Source organism: Pseudonaja textilis, chromosome 2 (assembly GCF_049901715.1).
Source record: "Pseudonaja textilis isolate UNSWEBS1 chromosome 2, rPseTex1.2, whole genome shotgun sequence".
Taxonomy (NCBI): domain Eukaryota; kingdom Metazoa; phylum Chordata; class Lepidosauria; order Squamata; family Elapidae; genus Pseudonaja; species Pseudonaja textilis.
In genome coordinates this window covers 175,579,195-175,600,869 of record NC_141991.1, presented here as the reverse complement: position 1 = coordinate 175,600,869, position 21,675 = coordinate 175,579,195, and the positions used below count along the sequence as shown (strand labels likewise).

General features: G+C 37.9%; 1 protein-coding gene across 1 annotated transcript in view; it reads right to left on the bottom strand.

The window, feature by feature from the left end:
- Positions 1-5,457: 5,457 nt before the first annotated feature.
- The window catches only part of SHOC1 (shortage in chiasmata 1), a 55,238-nt gene continuing 39,020 nt past the window's right edge, over positions 5,458-21,675 (bottom strand). The window contains exons 19-27 of the mRNA XM_087923205.1: positions 21,479-21,663; positions 19,858-19,975; positions 18,503-18,614; positions 17,027-17,148; positions 15,816-15,909; positions 12,224-12,355; positions 10,075-10,224; positions 7,917-8,871; positions 5,458-5,582 (exon numbers count right to left, since the gene is read on the bottom strand). Of these exons, the coding sequence (XP_087779331.1) occupies positions 5,482-5,582; positions 7,917-8,871; positions 10,075-10,224; positions 12,224-12,355; positions 15,816-15,909; positions 17,027-17,148; positions 18,503-18,614; positions 19,858-19,975; positions 21,479-21,663 (1,969 nt within the window). The 3' untranslated portion in view covers positions 5,458-5,481. The remainder of the gene's footprint in view (positions 5,583-7,916; positions 8,872-10,074; positions 10,225-12,223; positions 12,356-15,815; positions 15,910-17,026; positions 17,149-18,502; positions 18,615-19,857; positions 19,976-21,478; positions 21,664-21,675) is intronic.

The window sequence follows — 21,675 nt, the reverse complement described above, 5'->3', positions numbered from 1 at the left end:
AAATAATCTTTTCTAAATTACTGGGATTTATTTATTTTTTGTGGCACGAAAACACATTTAATTATTTTCTTTTTTGAAGAATCTGACCTATGTTAGAAAAATAGAAAAAAATCACGTCCGTCTCTGCTACCTCCAATACATTTATGACATAAGTGAACAGCCCACCAAGAAATTACTATTCTGCCCATAGATGCTGATGTCAGTCACACACCTTGTTCCCAGTCCACAAGGAGCTTCCATATAGATCTCGACTTGCGACAGGTTGCTTGCTGACCATTAGAAGTTATAATGGACCTCCCCTGAGCTACTTATAACCTGGTTTCAAAATTCCAATGGCTCCCCTCCCTATGGTCATGTGATCACATTTTGGGTGCAAGGTAACCAGCCCACATTTATGGCTGTTTTACACTGTCCTATGATTTTCAGCACTTTTTTTCCCCCTGCAACATTTGTACTAATTTGCATGGATGAAAAAACAAACAAACCCAGGACTGGACAATAGTACTATTACATTTGAGAAAAGAAAAGGCTTTGGCGATGCCTTTTCAAAACTTGCAATATGTATCTTGAGAGGAAGTCAATATAAAATATTTGATGCAATAAACATAAGGAAAGAGGATAATAGAAGAGAAAAAAATGTGGAAAGAAAAAAAAGTAACAACCCAAGAAACTTGCTTGAAATACCATGTTGTTGAGATTAGCGGCTCAAAATACTTAAGAGCGATGCAAAAATTGTACAGATAGGTAATTTTTAGATTTCAGGTCACAAGTGTTACAAATAATAAATGTTTTAAAAACTTTTTAGTTTTAAAAACGTTTTAGTTTTAAAAACATTTTTTAGGATTTGGGTCTGTCTACCATAGCATCAATAAGGCTATTCCTACCATTTCCCCTTTATTTATTAGAAATTGGTGATTTGCAGCTTAAAGAATAAGTGTATGTGCACATGCACACACTCCTAGGCAGTGAACTCTACAGATAATTGCACTTCTTGATGACAGCAGTGCCATCAAGAATGCTTTCCTGTGGCAGATTTATGAGTTCCCATAGCTGTTTCCGGTGTGGCCCACAAAGCCCATCTACATACATGTGGTATTTTGCTGGTCGTGTTTGCATTTGATTTAGCATATGGTGTAAACCATGCAGTACCTTGATCACCATATAGAAGCCTGCACTGTAATCATGTTCTAGTGCATCGTCTGAACTAAGACTGGAAATTGGAGCCCTAAGACAAATGGCAGGAATGCTCACAAAATGGACTTGCTCCTGGAGCAGCGTCTATGCTGGCTGTTTTCACCTGCAAGGCGTAATCTGGAGACACAAAGGGGATAGGGAAGAGCTTCAATGCAATTAAAAAGCAACAAGAGGAAGGGCAGCCAACAGCCACAAGGAGATGATAAAAAAGAGGGAGACTGGCTTTAGTCTGTGACTTCCATTTTACAGTGGTTGTTTTCCTTTCTCCAAGGGCTGGTTCTACCCGGTTGGCAGGGCGTGATCATCCTCCAGGCCCCTCCATTGGGGGGATCCTAGAGAAAACTCTCCCCTCCTTTGGAACATCTACATGAAACCATTGGGGAACATCATCTGCCAAGTTGGGATTCAGTATGTGTAGGGATTGGATGGGGAGGAACTGACTCAATCATACCAGAACCAGATGGTTAGGGGTGTTTGGGCACTTTGGATCCGGGAATATTCTGATCTTGGGTGGGGTTGCACTTCCCAATGCAAGCGAAACATACAATTTGGGGGGCTTTCTGAGCTCACAAAATGATGAGCGGGTGGCAGATATGGCTAGGGGAGGCCTTTGCCCAGCTTCATTTGATGTGCCAGTTGTACCTTTTCACAGAATAGGGGTGTGTGAAGGAGGGAAGTTGGGTCATGCCTTCTCTTTTCAAACATGGCTGTACTCATGCAGACAAGCTTCCCCCCTTCCCATGATCGTTCCCCCCCTTTCCTCAGAACTGCACTCACAGGCATTCAAGCTGGTGTTCCAGTTGCCTTGCTAACTGAGCCAACCACTGGTGTTATCAAGGATGCGCCGAGGTCCAGAGGAAGCTTCACCCAGGCTTTTGAGCCTACAAAAGCAAATGCTAAGAAAGAACGGAAGGACGAGAGCCGGAAAGGTGAAAGCAAAAGACCTACAGAGAAGAAAGCGAAGGGGAGATCTGGAGATTGGCAGCTATTATAGCAGAACTTTCATCCAACTGCCAGGAACACAAGCTGGGCTGGGCAGCGTATCTTGGTGGAGGCTTAGTAGGAACTAGAGGAGGAAGAATCACACTGAAATAGCACCTCATCCCAACTAGTGCAAGGATCAACCAATGGAACAGCTTGCCCTCGGAAGTTGTGGGACCGCCATCACTTGAGACCTTCAAGAAGAGGTTGGACTGCCATTTGTCAGAAGTGGTGTAGGTCTCCCGCTTGGGTGAGGGGGTCGGACTAGATGACTTATAATGTCCCTTCCAACTCTGATTATCTGTTATCTTAACAAGGTTGACACTATATGGAACAAAGCTGTTACAGAATCTAGTTGTTCTGCTTTTGGATAACATGAAGCCTCCTCCCAGAAGGCAACAAAGAAAAGAAAACCAGCCATGTAGAGGTTGTGTAAAGTCCCTGACAATACAATGGACCCTTACTGTATACGCCTAATGCTGAAGTACAAATCAAGGAACTATAGCTCAACCCACCAAAAACATAACTGTAAAAGACAGACCAGAAACAAAAGTTAAAATAAGCAAAAAAATAGTAAGAGAAGACCTGTCTGATCTTGATGAAAACAAATCACCGGGGCCTGATGGATTACATCCCAGAGTTTTAAGGAGCTGGCAGAGGTCATCTCAGAACCGCTGCACCATATCTTTCAAAAATCCTGGAGCACCTGGGAAACTACCAGAGGACTGGAAAAGAGCTGACGTGGTTCCCTTCTTCAAAAAAGGAAAAAAAACAGACCCAGGAAACTATAGACCAATCAGCCTAACACCAATACCCGGGAAGATACTGGAAAAGATAATAAAAAACCAGACCTGCCAACATCTAGAAACAAGTAAACTAATAACTAGAAGTCAGCATGGGTTTGTTAAAAACAGGTCATGCCAAACCAACCTTATTTCATTCTTCAACACAGTGACTAAATTAATAGACCAGCAAAATACTGTGAACATAGTATATTTAGATTTCAGCGAGGCGTTTGACAAAGTAGACCACAACCTACTTCTTAGTAAGCTAGAAAAAAGGTGGAATAGATAGCACCACCACTAGATGGACTGGCAACTGGCTGGCAAACCGTACTCAATGAGTAGTCCTTAATGGGTCTAAGTCTACATGGAGGGAAGTAAGCAGTGGGGTGCCACAAGTTCCGTCTTAGGCCCAGTACTCTTCAATATCTTCATTAACGACTTAGATGAGGGAATCGAAGGGGAACTTACCAAATTTGCAGATGATACTCAGCTGGCAGGAATAGCTAACACCCAAGAAGATAGGCTGAAGATCCAGATGGATCTTGACAGACTCGAACACTGGGCCATATCTAACAAAATGAAATTCAATGTAGGGAAAAGTAAAGTTCTACACTTAGGCAAGAAAAACCCAAAGTACACATATAGACTGGGTGAAACCAGGCACAATAGTAGTAACTGTGAGAGGGATCTTGGAGTCTTAGTGGACAACCAGCTAACTATGAGCCAGCAGTGTGCAGCCGCCGCCAAAAAAGCTAATGCAATCCTAAATTGTATTAACAGAGGGATACAATCAAGATCAAGTGAGGTACTAATATCACTCTATAAAGCCTTATTAAGACCACACCTGGAGTACTGCATCCAGTTTTGGTCACCACATTATAAAAAAGATGTTGAGACTCTGGAAAGAGTACAGAGAAGGATGATCAGGGAACTGGAGACTTAAACATATGAAGAACAGTTGCAGGAACTGGGCTTGGCTAGTCTAGTAAAGAGAAGGACCAGGGGAGACATGCTAGCAGTGTTCCAATATTTGAGGGGCTGCTACAGGAAGGAAGGGGTCAAGCTATTTTCTAAAGCTCCTATAGGTATAGACGAGGAATAATGGATGGAAACTGAACAAGGAGAGATTCAACCTGGAAATAAGGAGAAACTTTCTGACAGTGAGAACAATCAACCAATGGAACAGCTTGGAACTGCCGTTTGTCAGAAATGGTGTAGGGTCTCCCACTTGGGCAGGGGGTTGGACTAGATGACCAACAAGTTCCCTTCCAACTCTGATTATCTGTTATCTGTTATCTGCTTGGGAAAAGATAAAGATTAAAGCCTTTGAGACTTTAGTACTCAGTATTTAGTAATACTGGGTATTAGAAGAATAAGTAATAAAGGACCGAGTATTTAAAGATATATTTTATGTGACAACATCAACTTGCAAAATATAGAAGTGTTGGAATTGACCAATGGAATAACTTTGTCAGGGAAGAAGATGTGTATTGCAATAAAGAGTTTTGTGCAGATATGCTATGCTGTAGTGTGCCCAGTTTCTGAAGAGCAAGCAACCCTCATAGTGGTAAGGGTGAATAAGTGGAAGCTTCAAATATCACTCATTCCCTGTTCATCTCATGGCTTGATTATTGCAATGAGCTCTACATGGACTGTCCTTGATGACCATCTGGAAGCTTCAGCCATTCCAGAAAGTGGTAGCATGAGCAGTGCCTTGATATCTTCATTTAACACCTCTCTGAGAACTGCACTGTTTGCTAGTTTGCTTCTTGGTGTGATTCAAGGTGCTGGTTGCTATCTATGAAGACCTATAAGGCCTGGTTATTTGGAAGGACTGCACTTCTCCCATTGTATCTGCCTGATCAATCTATTTCTGGCAGGATTTGTGCACCTTGGCTTCCATTGACTTATATATAACTCAAGGCAGAGGTCAGGGAAACCTTTATCTTACAAAGGCAGAAAATATGCCTAATAATCCTGCCTCGTTTTTGTTTTGAGATTTTATTCAGTTGACTCACCTGCCCAGATACTAACCCATTTAGGGATAACAACTGCTATGCAGAACTGAACAGGCAAACTATGAAGCTCTGATGTGTTAATTTCTTACAACTGTGGTGACTCCCTGACCAAGCTCTTCCAAAGTCTGTATGCAAATTCAAATATATTTCTCTTATGTACAGGATATATAAATGAATTATATAGATTATGCATAATTAAACTGTAGTACTTTAATGTAATTGTCATAAATAGCACCGATTTACTAAAAAAAAACCTCTTAACTTTTATTTTATTTCCTAAAATGGCAAAAAGTCCACATTTTAAAAAATAATAATTACATATAGGATTGAAACAATCGCCCGAGCGCGACCTCGAGACAAACGCTGAAGAAAAAGAAGAAGAAGAAGATATAGGATTGAAACAAATTGTAAATAAGTTACTATAAAAGAAGATTAAATCTGCTAAATTTGTTTTTATGTATTGCAAATAACAAGATTTTTGAAGTGTGAAGCCTCCATTTCTTCTAAAAAAATTTGAGACGGGTTTGGCCATCATGTCTCCTAGGATCTTTTTCAAAAGTTAGACGCCTTTTTTTAAGCTGTGGTAATTGCATAAATTCTAAACCTGCCAAAAAAGACAGAAAGAAAAGAAAGAAAGAAAAGAAAGAAAGAAACAAATCATTATCAAATAAGCAGTTTAAGAGTTTTCCTAGCAAGCATATTTATGTGTTTTATATCACTTATACTTCAGAGAAATAATATGAAATTCCAGGCCAGATGCATACAATCTGAGGCTTTCGGTTGTCACGTGGTTCCTAAAACCTTCCAGATGTTACCAAACTCCCTTTTAATCAGATATAAATTTTTAAAAAAGTTCAATACTTACTAGCAAATTCATTATAGATAACTCTTTTTTTTAGTGGCTCAAAACAATCCTTTTATTTTTTTAAAAAAATAAATTATAGATAACTCTAATGCTAACATTGTTATATCTTTTCTTAAAACAAATCTTTGCTTTCTAATAATCAAGAAGCTTAACCTGAAGAAAAACTGTAAATATCATTTTTATATCTTTTAAAATGTAATTTTAATGTGGTAATCTCTCAATTGTTTAATAAACAAAACTTACTGTATTTCAGTTATTTTCCCATTTTATGCAAATAGCAAATTAAACATTCCATATTTTGAATCTAATGTGAATCTAACAAACGTACAGATTAAAATCAAGAACTCTTGAAATACTTCTGTCAAGATAACTTCATTTGATTCATGAAATTAAATTAAATGTAATCAACTTTAGTCTTTATTCTGATTCACTTTATGGAATGGTTCTAAGCCTGCTGTCCAACAGTGAAGTATTGCTCTCTGCCCTGAAAAGTATGCATGTCCCTGTTTTAACCTTGAACAGAAATTGTTGTAGTCTAAACATTTTTCACTTCATTTCCCCTTGTAGCGCTATTTTCTTTTTCTATATGCATTTTTAATCTTTTGTGCCTCTCTTAGTAAAGCCTGGTCTGAAAAGGCATCTGCCCTAATTAAAATAGCCTTCAAAATGTTTCATGCTTCTTTCTCATTTGAAGAACTACAGAATAGCACACTTCACTACAAAATATATAGAAAAAAGACTTGTATGTAGAAATACAGATTCTGGAATACCGTATCATCTTTACCTCATGTGGAATAGATTATACCGTAGTATTGCTTCCAATTCTCTTCCAATCATCTTAAGCTCCCCAAGGTTTACAATATGAACTGCCCAAAACATTTCAATTAACTTTTTTCTGTTCAATCCAAGTTTCCCTTACTTAGCCTGACAATGTTTGAGGCAGCAAATTGGGAGCCGCAATCAAAGCAGGATAGTATCAGAATCTAATACAAATAGTCCTAGTATCAGCATTCCAAGTAATGCACCCATAGAAAACAACCTCTGAGGCACTGGAGTTCCTCAAAGAACAGTTTATTGGATACATCATTTTGGCACAAACTGATGAAAACCAACTCTGAGGTTTCCCATGGCTTTCACCTAATTAAAAGTTTTCCCCTCCCCCACCCCAAGTCACTGGTCACATTGTCCAATCCAGGTGCTGGCTGGTTGCTTCTCCTCTGGCCAGCCACCTGTGAAAATGTCCTTGGTTCTCATAGGAAAACTTCATTATTTTGGCCACAAAACCCCATATAACTATTTCCACCCCCCTCCCATTGCTGTATGGCAACCCTGAAGCCTCCAAGATGGCTTCAGCCAGGCTCATTTCAGGGCTGACACCTAGCTGCTTTCTACAGAGATGGCACTTGGTCAACTGTATCATTTAACAAATAATTCTGAATACAAATTTGCTTGCAACAAAACATTTCAGTAATCATTTTCATAGAACAAAATGGCACCTGGCCTGTTTGCACCTATGTGAAACAAAGATCAACATGATGTATTGATGTATTTGCATCAATCAGAAATGACAGCTCCTGATTCTGATCTGGCTAGTTGATTGGTTGTAAATGCAAAGTATCAGGGAATGAGCTGGCAAGCAGATTCTGGCTAGTGAATGCAGAGGGCTGTGGAGAAGTCACTGGTTGACCTCTACAGGCTACTGATGATATTTTAATTACAGATTGAATATAACTGATCTAGAATAAAATAGTGCTACAATTCCTATTCTCAGGAAGCAGGGTAGTTTAGCTTTTGAATGCAAAAATAAGATGCATTTCTTCCCCCCAAGTGGGAGGCTCTGCCATTTGCCCCTCGGGAAAGAAGAAAAATGGTTGGATTCAGTGGTTGGCTGATCTTTTGCTGACTCTTAGGATGTTTTTGATGAGCCCTCAATGGAAAAATGCCAAAATAACAATTTATAAACATTAATAAATGGTGTTTCTTAATTAGAACAAAGGCAACGCTAAATATTCCCTTGTAATTTTTAGTATTTTATAATTTAGAAAGTAACGGCACTTTGTTTTACGCTCTTACCTGAAACATCTTGCTGTCTCTGTTCACCTGATAATGAATTACGTCCTTTCCCCCTGGTATATTCTCCAGTAAACTGAACACCAAAGTTCATGAACCTATCTGGACTGGCTATGGCTTTGCCTACACGTGAATCATAGGGAGAAGAATCCATTGCTTGTATGAATGGGGAGTTACCCCAAAATCTTTCCTCAGATTGTAATGCAGGACTGCTGCTTGCTTTTCTTCCTATTTCTAAAACATTCCCTGAGCTTTCCTGGAACAGAACATCTTTTCGTTTAGAACCAATATGAGAAGAATGCTTGAAATCATGGAAAGAATTCAGTTGTTGCGCAAGAGGTTGAATTTTCCCCAGATGTTCATTTTTAGCATCATGATAGTTAGGCTTCTTCAAGAACTCAGAGATATCTAGCTGTCTGCCTGTGTCCACTTTTGAAACAGTCATTCTATTCAGTGGACAATTCTCAATGTAAGAGCTAGTGTCCTGGTTACGGTGCAAATATGACATTGTGGTTTCATTATTGACATGGGAAGATCCCCCAATACTATTCAGTGTTAAATGCGATGCATTTTTTTTTTTTTCTGTTTCCACTTTTTTCAGAAATGGGAGATAAAGTTGCCTCTCTATCTTTACATTATCCTGAAAGGGACAAGTGTCTCCTTCATACAATATTGAAGGCATAACTAAGTTATGTTCTCCAGTTGATTTCAGACAACCACAAGATCCGCTTTGGCAGAAATCTGGGGAACAGTTTTTGTTCTGTTCTTCGGGAAAGCATTCTGAATACTCAGTAAAGGAATTATGTCCTTGCAATCTGGAGAACAAAGCCTCAGGAAATGGAAGCTGAGAATAAGAGCAGATGGCAGAATTAATATTTCCTTCAAGAAACATTTCTTTTTGTGTTCCTGGTCTTGTTAGTGGTTTGAGGATATATAATGAAGTGATATCACTAAAATTCTGGAAAAAAAAGAAAAACGTAGATCTGAGTCCATAAAAATAAACACATGCATTTTTTTTTAGTGTGAATATTCAACTAATATGTAACAATTACTACAGAAACTTCAACCTGCACATAAATATTATCTACACCCAAAGAAGAGTACAGCTTGGGAATAAGGGAGAAAATTTACAGACAGGAAGAAATGCTAGTAATGTTATGTTGATCACTGTATTTCCATACAAACTGCAACATTTTAAGAAATTCTTCAGAATTTTGAGGGGAAAATGGCATTACAATAACTCCTACCAATAAGTCCTTCGGTGGGTTGCACATTAGAGCTGTGGAAATTCTTTGAAAGATGTGCTTCTCATCACATGGGAAATGCAAAGCAAAGTAGCGGCGCATGCATACCCATAGAAGCCCATAAACTTGGATAAAGATATAGCTGCTTTAACAATTGGAAAAGATCAGAAGTGCTTTTTTTGAATGCTGTATGCCATAATTTATCTATTTAAAACATACATATAGCTCTCCATCCTAAGCAGCTCTGGGCAGTTTACAATAATAATAAAACCAACAACTATGAAACAGTAATAAAACAGTAAGACAATAGAATAATAAAACAAAAAATTGTGCCATAACTGTCTCCTTAGGATGCCCTACTACGGCAAGCTGTAGTTGTCCCCAATCTTTTCTACCCATACAATAATGAAGTAAAGTATTCACAAGGTTGAATTCAAACAATAATATTACTATTATCAAGTTGCTACTGAAAAACACTGGCATACAGTACAACCCTACCTTGAAGAGGAAACATATGTAGCTCAATAATGATATCTCAAACAAGGATTACATAGGCATTGGACTGTTAACACTGGTACTGTGATAGCCTAGGATATCTTAAAGTATGCTACAGGCTGTTGTGGTATCTCATTAATTTGAATTAATATCAGAATACTTGTGAATTGATGATTTATAATCTTCTTGATAAGCAGCATTTTCTGTATGTGGTTTTGCGAAGGATGAGGAATGACCGCAATACTGTATGCAAAAGGTTTTTTGCAATTGTATTGACATAAGCAAATATGCTTATCGAATTAAAAACATCCAAACAAATTCAGTCTCAAGGAACTATTTTGGTTTCTTTCCTGTTTCAACAACAATTGAAGCAACAATATAACTGAATTATACACATCATGCTTATATCCTGGACAACTGACCTTCAAAACCTTTTCTGGCACCTCAGGCAGAAGTTCCTGAAGCTCAACAAAAGATGCTGCCAGGAGCCATTCCAGTGAAGAACTTTTCTTTAGCATGACTTGAGCAACTAGTGGATTCATGCATGGAAATGTAAGCAAGCATTTCTCTGCCTAGAGAAAAAATAGAATTAGACTTACTGTATAATTTGTTTAGGTATTCTATGATAAATGAATCCAGGCAACTGAAGATAATCCGTGGTTATTGTGTTGACCATAGCTAACTGTAGTTTGGATAGTTAGCCATTTTTTTTTCTGAAATAATTTAGAATTTTATGTGTTTCTCTTTTTTATCTTAACTGTGATTTTTTGTTTAATTGCTGGCCTATGACCAAATAAAAGTGGTTTGATTGGCTATGAGATTATACCGCTATAATTATCTAATTCAGTAGGAGAAAAGGGTTGGATGAATAAATGAACAGGGCAAACTGATATTTCCTGATGGTCAGCAGTTAAGTTTGCAGAAATATATCTTGAGAAGTAACTAATTCACTATAAGAGTCTCCAACGTGGGATAATGCTTGGACTCATTTCCAAAGTATAACATCCACAATTTTCTGCTCTATTCAATTCACAAAACAGAAAACCCAAACCATCTTTAAATAAACCCTTCTAAAATTAATATATACTCCAGGTCTAATGGAAGGTTATTTCCAAAATAAATTTCCCTCTCTCCAATTCAATTTCTGCTCAAATAACTTTCAATGTACTTACTTCCATTGCCATTCCAACTAATCTCTTACTCTTTGTCATGTTACCATAGAGGATTCCTCTTAAGAACAGTTTAACTTCCCTAAGAAGAAGTTGTTCTGAGGAATCATGAAGTTGAACAAATCTCCTTTCTGCTTCTGAAAAAAAAAAAAGCTGAGCTTCTATTTAATTCTATAGAACACCAGCATCAAAGGAGCCAGGCTGGTAAGTGTAAAAATGCACATATAAGCAGCGGTTCACATAAGTAGAGATTTATTTCTTCTGCAAGATCTGTAAGTATCTGCAAGAATCCTTCTCACAGCCTTGAATGCAATATTGAAACTTCAAATGTAAAAAAAAACCTCCAGTTGCAAACTTCTGGTTGCTTGAAAAAATATTTCTCCTTCAGACTTTCTTCATGTGGTGACCGTGCCTAATGGATTGACCAATGAAATTCCTTTGACCAGTTGATCAGTTGCTTTGTACAGTTGCTTTTGAACTGACTCTCCCATCAAGATATTTTATTCCAACTCCCCAGCTTATCTTTGTGTATCTGCTCTCTGGGAACCTGAAGCAAGGAGCTGCTGTTCCACATAAAGTAGGACACTTTTATTCTTTGTCAACCAACTCCCCTATTCCAGTAGTGGTATTCAGCCGGTCCGCACCGGTTCAAGCAAGGATTAGGTGTGGGTCACCAAACCGGTAGTAACTTCTGGCTGGCCACACCCTCAACCCGGTTGGCCGGCTGCTGCTTACTCGCTTGCCCCGCCCGCCCAATGCTCGCTCACCCCACCCGCCTGCCCAGTCACTCCTTAAGGCATTTCTTTCCCCCCCTCCTGACAATCAGCTCTTCCTAGATCAGCTGTGCTGGGATTCTCCTTGCTTACTGCTTCGCCCAGGAGGCTTCCCTGAGGCCCAGGAAGGCAAAAAAAAAAAAAAAAACCACATAATTTTTTGCCTTCCTGGGCCCCAGGGAGGTCCCAAAACAAAGCGTCCCCCCATGCTCCATTTTTTTTCCTTCCTGAGCCCCAGGGAAGCGTTCTGGGAGCAACGCCCCCCCCCGAAGGCTTGCCTGAGGTCCAGAAGGCCCCAAAAACTGGGGGGGAGGGGTGTGGTGTTTGCTGCTGCAAAAAGCAAAAAAAAAAAAAGCCTCGGCCACCTAGTCACATGGCCATGCCCCCTAGATATGCTCCCTAGCCACGCCCACAGAACCAGTAGTAAAAAAAAATTAACCCTACCACTGCCCTATTCCTTGTCTTTCTAAGAAAATCAGCCAATTTCCCTGGGATTGCCACCCAAAACAAATGCTGAGCTAAGCTAACATATCTTGGGATCCGCATTTCTGAAATCGTCTCTTTGCATCCAGGACATTAATACTAGGAATAATGGTATCCTGTCAACAAAATGAAGCCAAATCACTTACTTCTGATGGCAGGACAGAAAGCCATGATTTGTTCAGCCACTCCTGAGGATGTTGTTTAGATGCCAATAATATATGGTCAGCTATCTGGCGAACCAAAAGTGCTGTTTCTTCAACTCCTGGTGTAAGGGCCATCTAAAATATATTTGACTTTTAAATTTAGAATGAAAATTATGTGAAATAAAAAAAGTACAAAAATAATCTTTTGATAGTTTAATGCCCAAGTGATGCTGCATGTTCACCTACTTAGCCTAGTTGGAAAAATGTAGGAAGTGTTATCTCTATTATTTATGCTTCGATAACCTAACTGGGACTGAGAATTATAAATATATTATTCTTGTATAGTTCTGCATAATCAATTAAGGGTAGGGGAACTTCTATTGTGTATTAACTTTAAAAGACAAAGCTTTTTAAAACACTATTCTTGTCCACAGGAAAGAAGGGAGAATGTGGCTGAACGAATGAAGGAGTTTAGTCACTACTAAACTTTTTTGTATGAATCAAACTTTAGGATGTATCTATACAAGGACTTTTGCCTGAGTTTTGTCACACATATTTGAAAGTCCCAAAACAAGGTCAGATAGAGGGAAATATGTGCTTAAATAGCCTATAGGAGAAGAGCAGGCAGAGCTGGGGTGGTGGTGAATTTAAGAGAGTCATCAGCTGTTGGCTTAGACAAATGGCCTAAGGCCAACCTCCTCTTGAATTCCATTGACCCTTACCTGATGCCAATTTAGCATTGAATGTGGAGTTGACTATAATCTTATGTATGAGCTTGAGTAATAAATTTTCTGAACTAGAATTTATGGGAGATCTTGATTCTTAATGCCTGATATTAATCTAGTCAACTCACATTCAGTGCTAAATTGGCACCAGGTAAGAGTCAATGGAATTCAAGGGGGGTTGGCCTTAGACCGTTTGTGGGAATGTAATCTCTTGGCCTGAGGTGTCAAATTCAATTTCTTTTTAATAAACTTTATTCAATTTTCAAACAATTTAAAAACATAAAATAAAAAAAATATACACACAGTTATATCAACATCAAAGACATCATTTACATTTCATAATCTTATTTCTGCACACACATTATTACATTACAATTTCATATTCTTTTCCTTATTCTTATTCTATATTTATACCGCTTATTTCATCATATATTTTCCATTCATTCTACATTCAGTATATATGGTGTCCTATCTTTTACTTAATTATAATATTTTTGGGTCCTATTCTCAAACCATGCGTCCCAGACTGTATAGTATATCGATTCCTCTTTATCTTTTAATTTTAAAGTCAGCCTGTCCATTTCTGCGCAGACTAGTATTTTCTTTATGACTGCTCCCTCTTGTGGTATATCTCCCTGTTTCCAGTGATGTGCATATGAGATCCTAGCAGCACTATTATGTGCAGCATAATATATCTATCAATTTTACTGTATTTCCCTTTTCTTATACCCAGTAAAAATAATTCTGGTTGAAGTTCAATTTTTTGTTTTATTATTTCTTCTAGCCATATTCGAATCTTACTCCAATATTTTTTAACTTCTGGGCAGGTCCACCACATATAAAAGTTTGCCCCTCTTTCTTTCTTGCATTTCCAGCATTCTGGGTTTTTTTTTGCAAACATTTTTGCCAGTCTTGGGGGTAAGTGCCACCTATAAAACATTTTATACATGTTTTCTCTATGTGCTGTAGACAATGTTAGTTTATAATTTGTCCCCCACATTCTTTCCCAGTGTTCCAAGTCTGTTATGTCCAACATTTTTCGCCCAGGCTACCATTATTTCCTTAACTACCTCTTCTTCCATTTTAAAATTTAAAAGAAAATTGTATAATTTAGATATCATCTTTTTTTCTGTTCCTTGTAAAATTTTATCTCATTGTTGCTTATCCAAATAAAATCCATATTCTTCTTTATCTTTTTTATACCTTGCCTTTACTTGCATATATGGTCACTAGTCAATATCTATATTTTGTTGTTGCAATTCCTGTATAGTTTTTAATCTTTCTTGTTCATCTAGCAGATCCTTATAGTACCTCATTTTCACCAATTCCATTGCATTCGGATATATTAATGCCTCCATCGTCGACAGCCAGCATGGTATTTTGACATAGTGGTTCTTCTTAATTTTACTCCATACTTGGATAAGTGCGTCTCTAATTCGGTGCCTCTGGAAGTAGGCATGTTTTTTATTTTTTCTATCCCGTAGAAAACTATGCCACTCTCTTTGCAAATCATGTCCTTCTATTAATAATATTCTTTTATTCTAATATTCTAAATTGATCCAATGTTTTATCCATACCAAGGCTGCCACCTGGTAGTACGTTCCCCAGTCTGGGAGTCCAAAGTCACCCCTTTCTCCCCTATTCTGCAGCAATTTTAGTCAAATTCGATTTCATTGAAGGCCGCATCAGGGTTGTGTTTGACCTTGGGGAGCCAGGTGGGTGTGGACAGAGTGGACATGCCAGCTCGATGTCACTCGTATCGGGGGCACCTGTGGTGGCCCGGGCAGGCCTGAGGGATTCATTGTCTCCAGTGGAGGAAGGCGAGATCAAGGAGAGCACCCAAACCCTCGCTGTCCCTCTCAGGCCATGTGGAGGACCTCATTGTCGAGGCTGCTGCTACTGTTCTCACTTTCCTTGGCCAGGTTGTTCATGGTGTGTGCTGGAGGGTAAAGTGTGTGGGTCAGAGAGTGGCCCGCTCCCTCTCCACACAAAGAGATCTAGCTTTGTAACCAAAGCATTCTCAGTGATAGGATGGGAGACCACCAGGAGAGGTGAGGAGGAGGAGACAAGGGGATGGGGAAAGGACAGCAGGGCTGCTAGTGGCCAAGTGCTAAACATGCTAAACCAACCTTCCTTCCTTCCTTCCTTTTCTTTTTTCCTTCCCTCTCTATTCTCCTTTTTTCTTTATTACTCTTTTCCTCCTTTTTCCTTCCTTGCTCTCTTCCCATCTTCCCATCTTTTTCTTTTTCTTTCCTCTTTCCATTTCTCCTTTCCTGTCCCTTCTTGGATGCTCAAATGCAAAAGGGGAAACATTTCTCCTTTTCTTTAGTTTTGCTTTTAGTTTGTTTTGCTAGCCCTCTGCCAGTCGAGCGTGCGGGGGTTCCATACAGGACTGCAAGAGGCCATTGCGGCTGAAAATGGGGCTGTGTGTGGCCATCTTGAGCTCTGTTTTAGCTGACAGAGCCAGGGCCAGTTCTTTGCTGTTTCCAGGGTGGCCCTGCAGCCCAGATCTAAGCAGTCTGTGGGTTGGATCCGGCCCGTGGGCCTTGACACCTCTGCTCCAGTTAGGCTGATGACTCACTTAACTCCAGTCCCCATCTCTGCCTGCTCTTCTATACAGTCTGAATTAGTTTAGTAAAAGGATAAAAATGCAAAATCCCAGGGGTCAACTGTACTCAATCAAAGTATCCTGACTCCCAAATTAGGAACCCCATGATTGGAATGGTAATGAGAAGGCCAGTAAAATGTATACAGAACAAATCTGGGTGCTGAATGCTGCATATATGATAACTCCTTATTGTCTAACACGTAATGATTAAATTATTTCTAATGTGGGAACATAGTGACACATATATTTATACATAAATTACCTTCACTTCAAAGTCTTCTGACTTCTGAGCAAAAGAAATCAATGCTGCATAAATCAAAGCAAGATGATGCAGGGTTTTTCCAGTTAGGCTGTATCTAAATAAAACAGCATATTTTATTATTGTTCTCCTACACACATACAAACCAACCGGCAGAGAGAGAGAAAGAGAGGGAGGGAAAAAGGGAGGGAGGGAGAGGAGAGAGAGAGAAAGAGGCAGAAACAGAATGTTCCTTTTTTAAAGCCTTTTTGAACATTAAATGTTCTTTAATATTTTACCTTTTAAGAAAACCAAAGTTGCTGTATGGTAATTTTGCTTGAACATATAAATTGAGGGAAAATTTGCTATATTATATTTTTGTATCATATTAAGTATCCTAACTAGATAACATTATGTTTATTTGATATATTTCAAATGCAAGGCTACATGCTGCAATGAAGTAAGCAAAACCTAACAAGATGTTCTATTTCTCACACAAATCTTTCCTGAACCCTACAAAGAGAAAACTATTTGACTCAACTGCAATTAAGCAGAAACCTAAGGATAACTGAATAAATTCATGCAGCTCTGACTTATCCCATGAAGTTGCTGGGGAAAAAATTATTTACAAGAGGTCAAAGTAATTTGGTATATCTACTTCCCAAAGTTTGGAAATAGATTCAGTGTCTCATCATCTGATAAATAAAAATAAAAGCAGAATGAACCTTAATGGCCCACACTCTACATGTAGAGTGACTTAACAGATATATCTACATAATAATTCACAGTGTGTTGTAGTAGAAAATCTATGGCTTCAATGTACCAAACAACAGTAGCAATAGAGCATTCCTTTAAAGCTAAAGGTATGTAACACCAACGAAGAGATTTTTTGATGAGAAAAGTTAATGATACGTGGGGATGTGAGAGGTAGATAAAGACAGAAGAGCTGAAACTTCTGTTACTTTAAACATTTTAATGCATGAAATAGTAACAAAAATGTGTGTTTCTTCAATTATAATCACAAGATAGAGATTTATTTTGAACAGGTTAGTATTGCTTCCATGATTTGTTTTGCATTTTAACAACTACAAAATTTATTTTGCAATTAATTAAAGTATTCCAGAATATCTCATTTGTTTCAGCAACAATTGTACAAGAATATCACAATTCTAATTTTTTAAAAAATGTATACTCCAAAATTTAAGCTTAAGAAATACTTCAAACTTTTTACCTACTTAGAATTTAATCTTTCTCTGGAGTATAAAATAATCCAACAGGAGGCATACTGGAGTGACAGTGCCATCAATCTTAAGACAATATTATCAGAGGATTTTTCATAATTGAGTTCTTCCATGTTCTGCAACAAAATGAAAACAAAAAAAGCCTAGTCACACTCTCTCAGCACAGTCCACCTCACAGGGTGGTTGTTGTGGGGAAAATAGAGGGAAGAACATGTGTTGGATATATTCACTGCCTTGGGTTGTTTCTAAAAATAATAAAGGTGGGATACAAATGAATAAATACTGGCACTAATAATAAAATAACCATAAAGCAAGTAAATAAATGGATGTGTAGCATTATAAAATAATTGACCAGAGATACATCTGATACTATAAGAAATTGGCTAAAGCTACAATATTTGAGCTGCAAAAATGTGGGAAAACCCTAGAAGGCAGCCATCTAGTTGTGACTGAGGTTTTACTATTCAGATACAGTAATGTAGCCATAAATATGGCAAATTATATATATTGGAGGCTGATAGCATTTCTCCAGACCAACAAATTTTATTTAAAGGCAAAAGCTTTTGTGAGTGTTGTCACATGCACAAAGTGGCTAAACTGTAGAAAGCCATGGCAATGACATTAAACATTACAAAAACAAGAACAAAATTGTTCCTTAAGTCCTGGGAAATGAAATATTAGGAGGAAGGTCAGGCTGCTCCTTCCTTATTCAATAAGGTATAAGAGGGAGGGACACAATCAGACTTGTAAGATTCTGTTGATACAGCCCAGTGTTTCTCAATCTTATCAACTTTAACAGGTCTGGACTTAACTCCCAGAATTCCCTAGCCTGTTAAGGCTGAGAAACACTGATATGTCTCAATAAGGTTTAGTTCAAGATAAAGGTTGCATGCAAGACAGATTATTCAGTTTCTTTCTGTAAAAAAGGGAGAATAATTCTAGTATTTATATTAAAACACATACTGTGGAAATTTATCAAAGAATAAAAAATGTATACAGGTAGTCCTCTATTTACGATCACAATTTAGTCCAAAATTTCTGTTGTTAAGTGAGACATTTGTTAAGTGAGTTTTGCCCCTTTTGCAACCTTTCTTGCCACAGTTGTTAAGTGAATCACTGCAATTGACAAGTTAGTAACCTAGTTGTTAACTGAATCTGACTTCCCCATTGACTTTGCTGGTCAGAAGGCCGCAAAAGGGAATCACATGACCCTGGGACATAGCAATGGTCATAAGTATGAACCAGTTGCCAAGCATGTGAATTTTGATCATGTGATCATGGGGATGCTGCAAAGGTCATAACTGTGATAAATGGTCCCAAGTCACATTTTTTCAGGGCTGCTGTAACTTTGAACAATCACTAAACGAACAGTTATAAGTCAAGGACTCCCTGCATGTGCCTGTGATATGAATGTGAGGCAACTATACTATAGGGATACATGATAACAGTATCGTGGTGATATTTTTTTACCTGCATAACAATAGCTGTGCATTCATCTATGGTCATCACTGCATAATGTTCTGTACCTCCAAAATAGTTTAAGGTCTCACAACAGTTTCTTTCAATTAGTGTAATATTATACCTGCATGTGAAAGTTCCTGTTAGTAATCCACTGAATATAATACAATTCTGCTGTACCCACAGTCCAAGTTCCAGCAATCATGTTCTGCCTATGTCACTAGCGACTTACTATATGCTAAGTACAGTTCTCTCATGCCTTAAAAATGAAATGAAAATCTGATGTCTTGCTGTCAAAAGAAGGAATGCTACCCATCAAACAATGTCACTACCCCAAGGATAACTGTAATAATATAATAACAGCAGCAGCACCAAAAATGCCAAGTTATACAAAAATGACGCCAAAACATATTAATCACAGTCCATTTTGAATACTTAGTGCAGGGGTCCCCAAACTTGGCAACTTTAAGACATGTGGATTTCAGTTGAAGTCCACAAGTCTTAAAGTTGCCAAGTTTGGAGACCTTGGGCTTAGTGGGAAAAAAAAGTCTTGAGAGTTAACAAGAAGAACGGCTACAGGAACTGGGCTTGGCTAGTCTAGTGAAGAGAAGGACCAGGGGAGACATGCTAGCAGTGTTCCAATATTTGAGGGGCTGCCACAGGGAGGAAGGGGTCAAGCTATTTTCTAAAGTGCCTCTAGGCCAGACAAGGAATAATGGATGGAAACTGAACAAGGAGAGATTTAACCTGGAAATAAGGAGAAACTTTCTGACAGTGAGAACAATCAACCAATGGAACAGCTTGCCCTTGGAAGTTGTGGGAGCGCCATCACTTGAGACTTTCAGGAAGAGGTTGGACTGCCATTTGTCAGAAATGGTGTAGGTCTCCCGCTTGGGTGCGGGGTTGGACTAGATGACCTATAAGGTCCCTTCCAACTCTGATTATCTGTTATCTTATCTTAACAAGGTTGACACTATATGGAACAAAGCTGTTACAGAATCTAGTTGTTCTGCTTTTGGATAACATGAAGCCTCCTCCCAGAAGGCAACAAAGAAAAGAAAACCAGCCATGTAGAGGTTGTGTAAAGTCCCTGACAATACGATGGACCCTTACTGTATACGCCTAATGCTGAAGTACAAATCAAGGTCCAGTCCATACACCTCACTCTGTATTTTTGTCTACTTCTCAGTAAAAAGTAAGATGAATCATAGTGGGCCTTAATGCATGATTAAAACTATTTTAAAAAGTAAACTGGCATAAATATAAGGCAAGACAAATGTAAGATTACACGGGGCTAGGAAAGACATGTGACAATGAAAGGGACCTGAAAAAATGCATTTCTCCAGCCTTGGAATTTCACTACTTACTTGGATTCTAGTAACTGAAGAATTTCTGGGGTATTGAGAAGTCCTTCAGATGTCAAAAAAACATAAGGAATTGACAACCTCAGAAGATCATATCCAAGATTATCTGGCAAAAACTCTTCTAAAACATGTAACATCAACATTTCATTAAAAGCAATATTTCAAATTCTACTACAGTAATATTCATTTATTGATAATACTGAAAGGCCACAACACACTAAAAGGACTTTGATTAGATATATGGAGTTAAATAACTAAGCAAATAGGTCTAGGTGTGTTTGGGTCTTTTCCCATGTAAGATTAAGAGTATCTTGGTGATGTTTCGGCGAGGTCCCACTCGCCATCCTCAGGCTGGTGCTTTCGGCTTCGTGCCAGTGCAAGCAGTGCAATCGAACACAATACAGAAGCCTGATGATGGCAGATGAGATTCTGCTGAAACATTGCTACAACTTTAAAAGCACAACTATAATGACGTGGGAAAATACCCGAACAAAGCTGAATACCATACATGTAAGTACCCGTGAAAACTTAAGAAAACACACACATATATATATAATTTTTTAAAATACAGTTCCAAATAAGTGCAACATACAATCTGTTGAGTCAATTATCTATTTTTATGAATAAATAGTATTTTAGAAATTGTTGTTTTCAGAATATCCATAAGAGTTCATTGATAAAACTACAGAATGTATACTTCCAAATAAAAGCTTCATGGTGTTTTTGGATGTGCAGAGATTCCCTCTGGAAAATACAATTCCTAATTGCTATAATGTTTTGTGGCTTTGGTACATTCCTGGCAGCTGTTTGGGTCAGCACAAAAACTATACAAGTTATTACATTCCTACTATCTTAAACTACACTTTCCAGTGTTCAAATTCAGTGCTCTCCTGCAATGCTTTAAACGCCTTGAATTTGCTCTGCCCAAAGCAAATTTCCTATCATTTAGCTCTTTAGCAACTTCTCAATGAAGAAAGACATTTTAATTTGATGTTAATATAGAGCACTTATATGTACCGTCACACCCTATTCATTTTAACTGAGGAGATAGAAAGGAGATATGTTGAGATTTGATTCTCTCTCTAGTAAAGATTGAGATACAGTACACATTAGAATTTCCATACCCTGAAGTGCCTTATAACACGTCAAGTACAATTAATATAGTATAACATATTGGCTAAAACTCAAAATCTTACCTAATAACAAAAGGAAAAAAAAACTTTTGCTGTTAATTCAAACAGGTTGCTTGGGGAAAACTACAACCTGTCAATTTCAGCACCCATCAGTATTAAAAATGAACCTAATATTTTAGTATATGATTTTTTCCTGGATTTTTTTTATGTATAAAATTTATATCTCAAGGGAACACCAAGGACTGCAGGGACATAATACACATAAACAACTTTCAAGTTGAATAATGTAATATGAAATACTATAAACTAGCACACAAATAGTTTGTCATATAGACTAATTATATTCAGCTATATAATTAAAAACAATTTTAAAAATTAAGTTTTTTCTCCCTAGAAAATAATTATGTACAAACATTAGATTATTTTACAAAACAAGATCTAATTTTCTATCTTATTTCCTTTTCAATTTTATATTTGAAATATTCACATACCAGGTTCAATTGGTTCTGGGGGTGTTGTTTGGAAAATTAAGTAAGATATATTCATTTTTTTACATAGATCAATCCAACAGGAATTCTCATTGTAGTTGTACTCTATCACCAATGAAAAACTGATCCAGGGGAAATCAGACCCAATATGTTGATTATGTACAATGATACAAGAACATATGTCCAAACTAAAAATGGAA